Source organism: Procambarus clarkii, chromosome 67, assembly GCF_040958095.1.
Source record: "Procambarus clarkii isolate CNS0578487 chromosome 67, FALCON_Pclarkii_2.0, whole genome shotgun sequence".
Lineage (NCBI taxonomy): Eukaryota > Metazoa > Arthropoda > Malacostraca > Decapoda > Cambaridae > Procambarus > Procambarus clarkii.
Genome location: NC_091216.1, coordinates 22823556 through 22840151, shown reverse-complemented (window position 1 = coordinate 22840151; position 16596 = coordinate 22823556). Strand labels below are relative to the sequence as shown.

At 36.4% G+C, this 16596-nt stretch overlaps 1 protein-coding gene across 1 annotated transcript in view; it reads left to right on the top strand.

The window, feature by feature from the left end:
* LOC123753163 (ATP-binding cassette sub-family G member 8) overlaps positions 1 to 10669 on the top strand; it is a 100221-nt gene extending 89552 nt beyond the window's left edge. The window contains 4 exon segments of the mRNA XM_045735155.2: positions 1634 to 1925; positions 3324 to 3575; positions 3942 to 4094; positions 5150 to 10669. Of these exon segments, the coding sequence (XP_045591111.1) occupies positions 1634 to 1925; positions 3324 to 3575; positions 3942 to 4094; positions 5150 to 5338 (886 nt within the window). The 3' untranslated portion in view covers positions 5339 to 10669.
* Positions 10670 to 16596: the final 5927 nt, after the last annotated feature.

Sequence of the window (16596 nt, the reverse complement as noted above, 5' to 3'; positions counted from 1 at the left end):
TTCCCAAGTTTAGTTACTCCAGAATGGAAGTGGTAGATTATTGATAACTATGGGAAAGAAAGGGGAGGAAGAGGGACTATACTCATTCTTAAGGGGAGGAGGATAAAAGGGTGATGCTTTACCCATTCAAAGTGGGAGGAGAGGGAAGAAATAATTCTACCCATCCAAAGGGGGGGGGGGAGGGAAGATTATGTGGGATCAACTGAGAATTTTGCTGCCACCACCCCCCTTTTGTAGACTAAGAACATGTCGGTGATCTTGCTTGTTATCTCCACTTTTAACATTTACTCATTACTCGGTAAGTGTATTTGGCTCTTCACACATCAGGAGACTTAATAATAAAGGACAAGATGAATAACATGTACATTTGACATATTTATTTCCAATAGTTTGGTCCATTACTGGCTTAGTCCTCACGACTACTTTCTAGAATGTAGAACTTTACTCCAGTCACCATTTGACTTTCCAAAGATTCCAACGTGAGCTTGAGTCACTGATAGTAGTTGTTTTTCTATTCAGATTTTCTATGTATCCCATGGCCTATCTATGACAATTACCTGGATAGTGTAATGCTGAACTCGCATTCACCCAGTGTCAGACAAAAATATTGTCTGAATAATCTCTCCACACAGTCAAGAACCCTGGGATTGACACCAACCAGTATGAACTGAAGCCCTCTCTCCAGTCTGAAATTGGATTCGAATCTGAATTGAATGTCCTCTTTTTCTCAAATGCTGCAATATTTATATGAAATCAAAGGGCTGGGTTCCTCTCATTTTAAACCCCTCACCCCTAAGTGTGACACTGCCCTAGGTGGCTGCTGGAGCTCACCGAACAATTCATAACATGTGATTGCTCCATAGGTCACTGCAGTCTCTTCAAAGTCTCTTCAAAGTTGGTCTCTTCAAAGCAGGCACCCATTTCTTGCATTCCTGACACATTTTATGTAATTAGTAGGTGAAGTATCTAGCGTAATCATTAAATGTTGACCTCAAAACATGGCACCCTGCAAGGTGTGATTTTACATCCGACTCAGTCACCCAAAACTCCCTCTGTCTCCCACAGACTAGAGCTTTGAACATAATTTATAAGCCATCTATATGGCGTTACACCAAGTGCACATGCATGGAATTTTTCAAATTTGCAACTTAAGAAAAAGAGAATATAGATTCAAGCTAAGGAAATGAAGGTGCTGGAAAAATATACAGTACAAAAGTTATCTTTTTTTGCAAATAAAGTTAGACAGAACCATATAAGTGAGAAGGGGTGGATGCCAAAGTGATCAGTAGTTTCAGAGCATCATATGACAAAGATTATAGAGAAGATGGGACCCTAGGAGCATAGCTTTCATCTTGTAACTACTCTTAGGTAATTTGCACACACACACACACACACACACATGCACATTTGATACTATTTATCATGATCCTAAGATGGGTGCTTACCAAATTCGAAGATTCCTAACTGTTCTTTACACATTTTGAAAATTCCTGTAAATTATAGTGTTTACACTTGTGCATATTTTTAACAAGACTGATTCGTTGAATCTATAATTAACATTGTTACTAGTGAATGAGATGAAAGTGGATACACTTAATATATTTTGAAGACATGTATTCAAATTCTTTTTCAGACGTGCAATGATCTACCAATTTCCATATAACATGGTGCACTGGTTGGCAATGACAGTAGTGGCAGGAACGATGTCGGTGGTTGTGGGTGCAGTGTACTGGGACGTGCGCAGTGGTTCAGCGCAACACCAGGATAACGTCAACAACCGTGCAGCCTTCCATTATGTTATGGCTGGATTGGCCCTCTGGCCTGTCCTCCTTATGGCCATCTCTGAGATATGGCGGGATAAGCCAGCTGTGGCCAGAGATGTGGATGATGGTCTTTACTCCAGAGCCATATACATTATTACTAAGGTAGGATGTTAACCATAGGTGTGTATAGAACCATGTTCAGTGGCCGTATTGGGGTACAAGTGAACAAGTGCCCTTGAGAATCGTGGGCACACAACACTGGTGTACTTTGTGGGTGTATGTGGTAATAAGGGTCACATGTGTGACTACGACATTCACTTTAGGGGTATTGCTATGAACATGCAGAGTATGGCTAGTATATACATTAAGGATATGTTATCACTGATTTATGCTCTCCAAGGGTGTTTTTTTTTTCCCCCATGGCATGTATATGTGGATATTAGCATAAATTTCAAATCTACTTGTATAATGTAGATTAGGTACATGTTTTGTAAGAATAGGCAACAGCAGAGGCAGAATTGCTAGCATTATAATTCTGAAGCAGAATAAAAAAATGTAAAATAAAGCAAAAATATCAGCTGAATATGGCCTGGAAGAATCAAATGACAGCCTAAGATGCTATTCTGGCATCTGCAACTGAAACAAGGAATCTATAACAATGTGTATTAAATGTCTCGATGAAATTGTCAGTCATGTTTTGTTTGCAGAATTGTCAATTCTTGTCATCCACACCCTTTCTTGCCTCATGACAGACACCATGGTTCTGGGATACAGGCAGTTCCCCAATTATGAATGAGTTATGTTCTGAGACTGTAAAGCAATTGTTCAGAACGCGGCTCAAGATTTTCCATTGGTGCAATGCTACAAGTGGGAGATGCATTCCCAGGCCACCAAAAATTATCACAAAACCAGTATTTTGGGGGCAAATAGTATATAAAAAAAAACATTATTTACCTTGAATGATGGAGTAATTCTGCTTGTCAAAGCTAACTGGTTTTTGAAAAGTGAAGTGGTATAATTGCATGAATAAATACAGTATAGATAAAAATACATGTGCACTGTATTGGTGGTCCACCATGTTGTAATTGGCCTTGGATGTAAATGCTTCCCCACCCTCCTCCTATCTCCAGCTCAGGACCCCACCCCCCACTAACACCGTAAACATGATCAAATCATGTAAGGGTGGGTGTCCACGCTGGGTCACACTTGAGGCCACTAGGTATCTCTCACACATCCAGCCACCCACACAAACCTACACCCCCACTGCAAACCCACCCTCACTCCCATCCCCATCCCCGTGGATTCCAGTCTTTGTTAAGGCCACTAGAGTATTAAAGGCCCTCAGGTAAATTTTCCAGGTACTTTTTTACTTTTAGATGAACAAAGGCATCGGGTGTAAGGAAACATTCCCAAACATCGTATTTTGCCCTGGAATCGAATCCAGGATGATAATTTAGTCAACCCACCTGCATCATAATTCCACCATACACCTGTTATACTTTGCACTTCAGCACTCTATATGTCACACCTCATAGTTAACACCTCTACATCTCATGACAGATCTGCTACAGCTTCCTGGCTGCCGGTGGTACTTTCTTGGCCTACACTCTACCTGCCTACACAATGGCTGGCTTTCCCACTGCCGACCAGTTCTACTACTACCTGGGCTACATGCTTCTCTACTTGTTTGCCATCCGTGCCATCGCCATTGCTGCCATTTGTGTATTCGATTCCCGCCACACGGCCGCTATGGCCACAGGCTTCGTCTTGACGCTGGCTGTTGTGGGTGCTGGCTTCACCATTCACCCTCTGGTGAGTTCTCATCCACTGGTTCATAGGAATGAATACATTTAAGCTTTCCAAAAAAATCCTTTGTTTGTTACAGGAATTGGTCTTTCTTTATCACAGAAATCCCTCATCTTAAATCCATCTTCCCCTCTTAAAGAAATCCCCTTTCCTTCTCACAGGAGTTCCATTTACTCTTACCAGATTATCTAATTTCACATATGCCTTATTGATCCCAGCATTTTAAAGATGAGAGCATCAACTTGTACACAGTTTCTTAAGATGAATATTGTACATTTTTTACCCTTGGAGGATATTCATTGGATAAAAGAATAATTTAGGCTGCATAATATCAAATGTTAATGCATTGAACTAAGTGTTATGTGGATGCAGGACTTGTCAGCGTGGACATGGCCAACACTGTGGTGGTCACCTGCTCGCTGGGTCCTACATGAAGTCAACCGTTATGAGTTTGACAACACCAATGAGTTTCTGTGCGACCGTAACCCTGTCCTGCAAGACACCCTTTCAGCCATCCAGAGAAAGGTAAGGTCTTTGTCAGGGTTTCTTGACGGAAATATTTGATGGAGATGTCTTATGCTTTGGATTTATAGATTAAATAAAGGATGTATTATTAGCATCTATAAACTTGGAGGCTTTTGGATGATATTTGGTATTTATTACAGAATGATCAAGTCAGTGTTTTAATCTCTTAATACTGCCTATCTGAAGGCATTCTCTTTGCGTACTGTAGTTATCTTAATTAAGCCCTTAACTTTGCCCGAAAAGCTATGCATACTAGTGGCTTTAGGTATTGAATGTACTCTCTCTATCTTTAAATCCAACATTATGTATGTAACTCAATGTACAGTATGTACCTTTACCTGAATACAAAATCTAAATCTAATCTAATCTTAAAATATCGAATGGATACGTGTTTTTAGTGTGATGTCGATGGGTTGTGTTGCAGCCCTCTGAGAAGCATTTGAGGTCAGGGATTAGAATTGCACTTGAGAGTTTTATGGATATAGAGTACACTTGAGTGTACTGTTTTATATTTAGCAAGTTCAAGAATTTAAATAGGCATGCTAAATGTTATCTAAGATTGGAGTTTCTTCTAACTGGGTGATGTATTTTGAGTACAGTAATATGTTCTTGACATAATTTTGAGTTGGAATCTCGGGTGCAAATACTGCTGAGATGGATAGAAGAGTGAATAATAATGTAATCAAGGAGACCAAAGTTAAATTATTGAGTTTGAGAGAGTATGCCTACAGATTTTGAAGCATTTTTTATTTTTGAATATGGAAATTTATATTTTGTTGTCAGTGGCAAGTAACTATCAAAAGCAGGCACCAAGCTGGGAAAATTATCAATAGTGAATCCATTATCAGAATAGCAAATATTTATGTATGAAAATGGTCCCACTCTTGACATAAAACATTTGACCTCAAAGATGGAGGAAGATGGCAATATGAATACAATAGTGTATATAATGTACATTGGAAATAGGTTGACCTTTTGTCCCTAGTTTGGATAGTTGTAGAAGGATGTAAACAGTACAGTAAATGAATTAAGTTATGGGTGTATATTTTTCCTAGGCACCGTGTGGGGTTGTGACAGGGACTCAGGCTCTTCGCTACATGGGTCTACCAGAAGCAGGTCTCCCAGATGCCTTCTACCCTGCTATCTTCATCCTGGTAGCCTACCTGTGTGGTCAGATCATTACCATCATCGCTTTCACAGCCAGCAAAAAGCCTAATCGCACCAAGAAGTATAGAATTGAATAATCATTTTTTTTTTTAGGGTTATACATTAGCATAATATTGTATTGTATAAAAGTTTTTACATAATAATGAACAAAAACTAAATACTGTAGTTTTAACTTGTTCTAGTGTTAAAAAAATGAATGCAAGGTAATATGTTTGAGTGTTAATTTCAGATGTGTTGATAAAATGCCTGTTAACTTAATAGCACTCAAGCATCATATTCATTAAAATGTATATATATATATTGAGCCTGCATAATTCAACATCTAGTTCATTAAAGGTTGTCCATAGTGTTTTACATGTCTTTGACGAGTTGGTTGCTGATGTCGTCTAATATCCAAGATGTGTGTATCTTCTCGGGCCAATTCTTTGCTTATGTTTGTTATATTTAGCAAACACCGCCACTCTCATCACAACACAATAGTGCTATTTTGCTGATTAGCAAAAATATATATATATATATATTTTAGTATATTGTACAGTATTTAAAAATTTACTGTTTAGGTACCCGTACTATTATAGCTGTCCAAGGACACAGTTTATTGCCACTGAACGGTAATTAGTCTGATGACGCGTTTTAGTGTCGCCTGATCTAAAATTTTGCTAACTTTGCTTTCTTAGCTGCTGTTTTTGTGCCAGTACAATGCAAATTTGTTTAAAATACAGGGCCACAGGGTAAGCAGAGCAATGTTACTATATCAGGTATCTGAGCTCACCTTGGTTAACCACATTTCACAACAAGCTACCCACCCAAGGCCTATGGTTTTTTATGTTCAGTCCCGTGTTGTCAAGTGATTTTTTTCCCATCTCTTGCATAATATTTTGTCCTGGAATTATTTGCGATTGTAAATAAATCCTAATGGATCAGGAAAGTCGAAAATTAGTTAAAACACGTAAGAGAATCAAGGGTACTAGTTTGAGAAAATGCCATAGTTAACGAGGGCAATCAATTTTTCAAGAAGGTTTGAATCCACCTAAGATTAGTGCTTTGCTTGAAGATTCAGATCCTGAGTACCTTGATCATGGAACTCGAGAAAGCAGGAATGATGCAATGAGAGCAGGAAGCGGCGGCGGGCCATAACCACATCAAATTGAGCTCATTGAGATAAAAATAATTTTGTCATCAATGGAAGTGCTCAGTCCATCACTGAGCACTTCCAAAATCCATTTCAGTGGTCAGCCTTGATTTTTTAATATTATGAATGAGGAATCATTCCATTTATGTGCAGAAAGAAAATACTTATGTATGACTATTCGTGGATTTACTACGGCAAAATGACTGAACTTTGTCAGTACAGTACAGTAAGTATACTGTATGCCATGGCCCCCCCTCCCCTATCGTTATCCTATAAATTTCCATTCTCTTTGCAAATGACTCGAGAAAATATTCCACCATTTGTTTTTTTCTTCAGTGATATAAAGCAAATCTGTGTGCACAATTACTTTTAAAAAATTTATTTATACTTATATGTAAGGAACATTTGAATGTTTATAAATGTGTTTATAGTCTATGCCATGCATAATTCAAAAATAATGCGCTTGCCAAATTTTTGGCATCTATTCTCTAGATCATTAATTTCAGAATATTTTTACACATATTTTGAATTGTCAACCTAGAAATAAACGTAAAATGTTTCTAGGCAAAAATGTTTACGTATTGGCAGATACCACTTATTGAACAGAATGTTTAACCCTTAAATCGTGCACATTGTATATGGGATGGTTCTGTACTGATGTGTGGCCATGGAGAAGACTATACAAGTGTTAAGGGGTTAAAGGGTGGTCATGAACTCCTCCTCCTGATGGGGGGGGGGGGGTGATTGCTTCTGTTATGGGGGTATGACTGAACTCCTTTTATGAGAAGCTCATGATCGATTAAGGAGGGGATAACATGACAGATAGACCCCGAATGACAATTTCTAGTTTGCTCAGTTCCCCTATATACTCATTCATTCCTTCTAGGGTAATAGGGCAACATTTTCTGTTTTATGTTGGGATGAGTGAGAGGTGTGTGGGTGTGTGCGCGCGTGCGTGCCAGCAAGGAATTCATACATGGTGTTCAGGTGGACTTTGTGAATATCATATGCCCATTAACAGTGTTGTTTTGATTTCTATACATTAAGGTATGCATGTTTTGAATAAATTTCAATAGACACTGCTTATATTGGAATGCTTTAAAGTGGATTTATTTGCATAATGGTCATGTGTAACTTCCCATAGCTTGATCTTGCAGGTAGCAGGCTGTATTTTAATTTTTTGTATAGTGTATTTTAATGCAGTTAATGAGCCACAGTACACTTGAGTGTGTCAACATTATCTAGCATTTGGTTTTAATGGTGACAGGTGTTAGTACAATAAATTCTCAAGACTGTTGACCATAGTATGGACTGACAAACTTATACTTATATCACAGGTACTTCATATTCTAAAGCAAAACATGAAAGGCAAGAAGTTGTTTTAAATTTCAGTGGTTTAAATGTTATCAACGTGTGTGCGGTGCCAGTGTTGTCCTCAGGTACTAAAGAAAGGAGATATTGTCCAATACTCAGCAGTCGAAAGGCAGCTTTAACACCTTCGTGCTTCAGGAAAAAATGTAGGTACAGTAGATTGTTTTTGTTAAATGGACGAATGATGTTGTAGATAAAAGTTTTTAGATAGTTGCTAGTAGCGGGTAGTTGATATTTATAAACAGTAAAACAGTTACTGTACATAAGTATGATAATATGCATGTGTGCTTATTTTGCATTTCAGTATTGAATTATAATAGATGTGTAATTATCTTTTAGTTATGAAGTACCTCTCGTGAAATTCATGTTATATATATATTTTGTTTTTTTTTCCCCCAAATGGTAGAGTGCACATCTGGTTTTATGTGGGTAATGTAGTGCCGGACCAAAAATTTTGTACAAAATTTTATTTGCCTTATCTGATGGCCAGTCTTCAGTGGTCAGAGCAGGGATAGAAGTTCAGTATCTTGGGAATGATTCCTCAATATAAATATACTGTACATAGTAAAATGAGAAGTTTTATTGAGACTGGATAGTATTTAATGTAATATAATTTGATATCCATTCTTATGACAAGACTTGTGGGACCTTGGCTTAATCATTTTATAGCCAGATTAAAGCTACTGTACACTGTACAGTATATCTAAAAGTGATTTTTACCTTATCTTACAAACTCGTGTTACACTGATTGTTGAGTGCATAAAACCAACTAATAGTCCCCCTCACATTTAACCAGGAATTGATTGGATATGTTCCTGTGGTACTGATAAACTCGGCTCTTTTATACAGTATCAAGTTTCAGTGTCGGGTGCGAAGCTAACATATTTATTGTTCGGAATGTTTTGCTTATCACACATATCGTTAAAAGTATTGTTTTGTATATAATATTCAATATCCACCATAGTTCATTCATATTTCATATCGACAACGAATAATAGCGATTAATGTCTAGTGCCACTTTCCTTTCTTATACTGTCAGTGTTACTTGACTGACTAAAGATGATCAGAGTATCGGATGAGTGAATTCGGTGCTATCACTCTGCTGGGAATAAATCTGATAACTCAAATGTCATGCTCATTTTTTTTTAAGGGGAAGGGGAAGGACAGAATGACAAGAAAATGATTAAATTCCAACAGTGCAGCCATTATTAAAGTGCTCAGACTAGATAATTATTTATAACAAAATAAAGTGATAAAACATATTTAAATTTAAACCAGAAAGATATCTTTGGTCTATACTTTTCTTCCTAGTTTATAATTTAGTGGACAATTGCACTCGAGTGTTGTATGATGTTCAGAGATCGACTAGGGTGTGCCGTCAGTACCTACCGAGGTGTGATTGATCTAGACTGTGGTGAGGTATCTCGAGGCTATGGCATTGTATATCAAAACTGGTGTAGTAAATAAAGGATGTGGTTTAATGTATCGAGGATGCAGTCTGGTATATCAAGGTTGTGGTGTTGTACGATGTATAAAATCTCTGGAATATGCCAAGGCTGTGGTGTGGTATATCAAGGTTGTATGGTGTATCAATACTGTGATATAAAGCACAATCTTGCTGTGTCAAGTTTATTTACACAAAATTTCTATGCTGCCATTTTACAGTTATGAACTGTCTCACATCTTGGATTGTTTGGCATGTGACTGTTCCTTTTCTTTGTAATAAAGAATGGTAATCAAGGATTTAGTCAAATGATTTAGCTGTATGTGTGTGATTTTCTAACATTCTCAAGTCATTCTGTGACCTTCTACAACTGTGTTTTTCTGTATTATGTATACTACAGGGTTTAAAAAAGAAAATTAATACACAGTAAGATATATACTGTACAGTACTATTGTAGCTTGTATGATTTTTTCAGAAACCCTTGTGTTAAAAAATGAGGTTAACACTTCAAGAAAAAATCTTCCTTGTTGAAAGCTACATTAGTGATCAAACTTATAAAAGCACAATGAATGAATTTGAACAGTCCATGGTTTGTTTCTTTTTTGAACACACTGTAGTATTTTTATTTATCATAAGTTATAAATTGTTTTGTTGACTACTGTTAGCAGTCATAAAGGTGCTGCTTAATCGTCCTATATTAAAGCGACTCTTCGATTTGGGGAGATAAAACAGAGTACTGTACTGTACTGCAATGCCCATTTAGAAATTACCAAACCATTATATTTATTTCACTGTAATTATTGCAAGTAATGGTATTGTAAAAGACAAAATTAAACAGTAATGAATACATTGTATAGTTTATAGTTTGATGTTTATAACATTCAGTTATTTTTGTCTTTTCTAATGTAGTTATATAATTGAGAACTGATGAAATCTTTTTTGTTTTGTATTGTTAAGTGAGTGATATTTAATTATTTGTAATTTGTGTAAATATAATTTTTAACTTGAAAAGCATTTGTTGAATGTCTAGTAAAAATTACTGTTCTACCAATAAGTTGATTTAATGGTTATAATTAAATAAAACTATGTACAGTATATTACTATAGAGTTTAGCATGTTTGTATTTATAAGACAGCCTTTAGCATTTCACAAAAGAATCATTTATTTTATGAGTGATTATCATAGATATCCCATTTGGTTATTTGTTTTGATTTAGCATGTATTCTACAGTAGTAAATTATACACTAGTTGTCCCATGTATTGTAGAAGTGCCTTCTGTTGGACTCCTACAATATAATCCCATATGTTCACATAATACTAACAGCAGCAAGATAATATAACTTATGGACCAACTATGAAAACAAAAATTCAGCACTCCACGTGCTAATATCCTTATTTTGTCTTTAAATGCCAGAATAATCATTTGTGCATTATTTGTAAATAAACATTGATTCAAGTGAATCTGAATTTTATTTGTCGGCTTTCCATTTCTTGTAATTTCATCTTTAATGACTTTTCACATACAGTTCTGTAATGTGAAGGTTGTGAGCATGTGTGTGTGACCGAATTCGTTATAATACAGTGGCACCTTGACTTACGACTGCTCCTACTCTCAACTTTTCTCGAGTTATGAGCCCAGTTTCATTGAAAAATGCAACTCTACTTAAGACCGTTGCCTCAGCTAGCTGACTTTGTTGATACACATATGGGTCGACTGAGCTCGTGGTTTCTAGTGGCATGGGCAACCCCCGCCTCAGTTTACCAGAGCCACCCACTTAGTGACAATCACGCTTGTAAAGAATTTTGTTGATTTTGTGCTTTTTTGTTTTTTGAACATAAAAGTAATTATATATCATGCCATGGGTCCTAAGAAAGTCGGTAGTTAGGTTCAACCTAAGAAAACACATGTGAGGATGATCATAGAAGAAAAACAAGAGATCATAGTGAATGAATGTGATGTCTTACTACAGACATGTGTTAAAACGTAGGGAAAACAAGTGCCTTTAGGACAGATTCTTAGTAAGACAGGCAAGCAGTGAGCCACAATCAGGTCCTAGTGGAATGCAGGCAAAACATAGGAGAGTGAGTACCCCAGAGAAGTCATCACTGCCTGTTGTTATAATGGATGGGAACTCCCCTTCCAAACAGTAACACCTTTCCTCCTCCTCCTCCTCTCATCGTCTTCCATAAGCCAACAAGAGTCCTCAATAAAGGTAAGATATACATGCTGTATTGTAGCTAGCACAAAAAGTGGTACTCAGTATTAAATGTATTTTTAAGTTAATATTTTTTGGGGGTGTGGAACAGATCAATTCAATTTACATTATTTCTTATGGGAAAATTAGTTTAGAGTTACGACCCATCTCTGGGAACGGATTAAATTCGTAAGTGGAGGTACAGTACCACTTTAATTTCCTAACCAACATTTTTTATATTTCTTATCGTTATTATTAGAATTGGATTACATATTTCATTACAATGCATTTTAAATACAGTACATAAACTGTGGTTAGAGCTAATAATAATTCCAGCTCACAACCAGGCCACTGGTTCAATTTCCATGGAGGACAAGAAGTCTCCTTGCTCCTGATGCTTCTGTTCACCCAGCAGGAAATAAGAACCCTGGAGTTAAGTAACTGTTGTGAATTGTGTTGGCCTGGTGGGACGTCAATAAGCCCAACTGGCTTCTGTTCCAAACATTAGGAAATCATGATGCCTATTACAGTAACGAGGTTATATCTAGAATTATTAATGTTGTATTTTCTGATCAATTATCCCTAATCAGAATATAGACTAGTACATCTGGCAAAATTTTGTTTGAAATAATAGAGAAAATTATTTGTTCTTTTGCTAAAAATCACAAAACTATCAGTTTCTTTACAAATTTACAAATGTTCTTTTTTATATGCTGATTATGGACAAGCTGTAAACATTAATAATTCAATATACTACATCATTAATGCATATGAAACCAGTTTCACTTCTTTTCAAAGGGCACATGTAATGCATACAAGGGTCAACGGTTTCAAGCTCAACAAGCCACAATATAGGACAAAACAGGAGATGCTTCTTCACTTCTGGAACCACCTACCTGCTGAAACCATAAATGCCAAGACATTACCAAGTTTAAAATAGAGCCAGAAAAAATCCCTACGCATAATTAGGGGACCTTTGACAACCCACCGGCTTCTGTCCCCATCGAGGTCACTAGAGATGGTGATCCTCGGGTAAATAACTGGTGAAGAAATTAAGTTAAAGTGTATTATGTTTATAGATGGCACTGAAAAAGTGTAAAAATGAATATACTGTACAGTATTTTTGATGGCTAGAGTAGTGTGCACGATAGAATACATTATGTAACCTTACCCAGGATGCAACTCAAAATAGTTGTAAAATTTCCAGGTACTGTACCTGTTTACTGCTAGGCAGAGAGAGGCATCAAGTGAAATGAAATGTTACCAAAACACTTTTGTCCCACCTCAGGAACTGAACTAAAGTACATTATGGCTGTGATCTGACTGCATTGACCACTACTCTACAAATGCCAAAATGTAGGTAAGTTGCATGTATGTACTATGTCCCAGCAAGTAAGATTTTTCATTTTTAGACAATAGCACTCGCCTGTTCTCTGATAAATTTAACATATATTGGAGGTTGTACCACACAGCGTCAACTTCACTTTCACCTTTTTATAGCCGTTTGCATCATCCACAAATTTGGTGATTTGGAGCGGGGATAATTTTGACAATAATGGTTTGAGATGTTTTCCTTGGTATCAGTGATGTTCATTACATATAGCATTACCTCCAAAATGGTTATTTGTGGACTGTGGTCATGTTCTTTGTCATACTTTTTTCCAGTTAGGACAGCTCTTTGCTGTATGTTGTGGCCATTGTGTTATTTCAATGCAAAATTTTGCCAAAAACAAAAAAAATGTCCTGCTTGTTTTCAGACGAGTGTTTCATGTGTGGTACTTTACCAGAAGACGTTCACGTACTTCACTTCAGTTGTGAATCTTTGGGTCTGTGTACTGGTGGCTATTGTTTCCAGAGAAGTAAACAATTTTATTAGGTAAGATTTTTGTTTCAAATTTGTATTGTGGTGACTCATTCATTTACTTCTGGTGTAATGCCAGTCAATTATATCCTTTGTTTTACTTAATGTGAAAATCAAACTTTGATAACTGCAGACAATAGAAAGACAGCCTTATTAAACACAATTTATTCTTTTTCACATAAAAGTATTTTTAACATTCTAGATAAAATGAGTTATCTGTACATATTTACAGCATAAATATTAAAGGAAAATGTAATATTAGCTATGAAGCGTATTAAACATGTGTAGGTTTTATCTACAGCTTCCACGGTATACAACGAAGTGATGACAGAAACCCTAAAATATTGTAAAAAAATATTGTAATATATTTACTATATAGTTAAAAATAAAATGCATTAAAACTGAAGATTTCTGTGGTTCAACATTAAATATAGTATTAGGTGTAATAACATAATCATAGGGTTGCAAACTGTAATGTTAAAGTTCATTCTAAAGAACTCCCGATAATCACACTAGAGCACCTTAGTGACTGCTTTCACACTTTTTTAATTTTTTTTGTTTACATTACCATATTTACCCTAAAATGTACAGTCTATTGGATTCCTACACAACTTGTGGTGAGATCCCACATTCTGAAACTGGTCTAAGCTGAGCAAAACAGGATTTGCTGTAAATAGTCACAGCAACAGGCAACAGAGGCAACAGGCACACAACAGAGGTACTAGTACACAGTGCAGGGCATCGTCCATACAACAGAGGTACCATATAACAGGAGGCAACTGCTACACACGGAGAGTATCACGGACATAATGAAGGTACCATTGCAAAATAAGGGCACCATCTACATAATGAAGGTTCCAGTACACAGCATCACAACCATTAGAAAATGGTGGCATTTCCTATACAGCAGAGCTACCATTTATGCAATACAAGTGCCAGTACACAATATTGGCACCATCCACACAGCATAGGCACCATTCACACAAATACCAATTTTGTGTTTCCGACAAAATTGGGAAGACCCTCTTAATGGTCTAAAGAAAACCATCACAAGTGACAACAGGTAAATGTAGAGGATGTGAGAAGTTCAACAACCTGTAACAAAACCTTAAGGAAAGTGACCTACTGCTCCCAAAACAAAAATCATAAAATGTTATTCATAAAACCAATTAGGATTAGCATATTAAATCAACATTTTTTGTTGTGTGAGAAGGGTAACAAGAGATTAAGAGATGTTGCATCATTAGGCATATATATAAACTGTCATCCTTGCTAAGCTTAACAAGTTAGCAAATATACTGTAGTCAACAAAGTTATATAGTTTTGCTTAGCTTATACAATACTTACTAATTATATAAATTTATAATGTTCAACTATCATCTATACATTTGTCAGTTTTAAAGGTTATATACCTATATACTGTACTGAACTGGAGGCATATATCCACACAATGGTTTAGAAGTTCTATATCATTATACAACATTTTATGTTGCATGATTATTAAAAGGTTTAAAATTATATCTGCACACATATTTCATAGTAGCAGATGAGTTACAATAACATGGCTGAAGATAATGTCCAAACCACACATCAGAAAATAAAGAAATAGTGATGTTTCGGTCCATTGTGGACCGAAACCATCTTGAGATGATTTCGGGGCTTTTTAGTGTCCCTGTGGCCTGGTCCTCGACCAGGCCTCCACCCCCAGGAAGCAGCCCGTGACAGCTGACTAACACCCAGGTACCTATTTTACTGCTAGGTAACAGGGGCATAGGGTGAAAGAAACTCTGCCCATTGTTTCTCGCCGGCGCCTGGGATCGAACCCAGGACCACAGGATCACAAGTCTAGTGTGCTGTCCGCTCGGCCGACCGGCTTCACAACACCATTGTGAAGTTATGATAATGTTCCAGGATGGACCAAAATGTCAGTTTTTTCTTTTTAATTTTCTGATGTGTGGTTTGGACCTCATTTCATAGTTGTTCTTGTATTTATACATTGATTTTCAAAATGGTATATATACAACTGGCTTGTCAGTTGTGTATATGTACATTGGATTCATATAGTATGTACATTTTACGAAAAGTTTAAATCTGTGTATTTTACTTCTGCCATTTGACATTAGGTAGTAACACAATCATGTAGGTGGAGTACTTGAGCAAGACGCAACCTGATGCTTAATACATTTTATGGTCAAAGATGTGGAAATGTATGAAAGCCTCTTGAAGTAATATATGGTGGATACACTGTGCTTAGTCGAGCAATGTTTGAGCTATGAGGTTTACAAGCATGAGATACAAAACCATATGGATTATAACCATGAGCCAGAGAACTATAGGGCAGACACAACCATGAAACCTAGAACCAAAGACGTGGAATGCAACTACAGAACTTAGGAATGAAATGGAACCAGGATGTGGTAAAAGCACCAAATATGAGATATGTACAACAGTAGCATGGAACTCTGCTAGACTCAAATAGTTTTAATTTAAAATTTAATTTAAATAAACTGGTTTTAATTTAAAAAACTAAGCAAACTTTGAGTTAAGGGCATGAGTTTGTTACAGTACTGAAGGCATCCAAGCATGGATGGCAGGGGTAATTCTGAAGCAATATTGCTACTGTCACATACTTGCTAGATATTTATCCAACTCATTCACAATAATAATATATTTGATGCATCATACAATTCAGAGATCAATTTAATAACAAATTGGATGTATTTAAATAAATTTTGACAAAATAATAGCTTGTATCTGGAGAAGAGTGAAAGCTGTTGTAGAGAACAAGATTGCTATTGGTGTTATCTTTGTTAATAGCTAAGGTTTGGCTTTTAATAGTCAAACATTCACACTTGCACACAGGCAGGTAAACACAACCAAGGCCTACGTGCACACACCATGTGTTCACACACATACATATACACATATGGTGTTGCTCTCTGGCCAACACTTTATTCTCTGGTCAACACAAAAAACAAATTGAATGTTTATTTAATTCTGAATAATGAAATTTAATGTTATATACATGGTCTTGGGGACGCAATGCAGGGAACAGGATCCAGATTTAAATTGTACCTCTTCTGGAGAAATTTAAATAATTTTGATTACCTTATTATGAATTATGCAAAATGACAAAAATTTGCATAACCCAGAATGTGAATGATGTTTTACAAGTGGTTAATATTATTTTACATGTCACTAGTGGGTGTGTACTAGTAAACACTGGTGAATGTTCTGACAGTTCTTACATTACACAGTTCTTACATTACAGTCTATGTATTGTGCCTCCATTCTTTTTTCATCTATTTGGATTTAAGACTTGTTGAACCTTA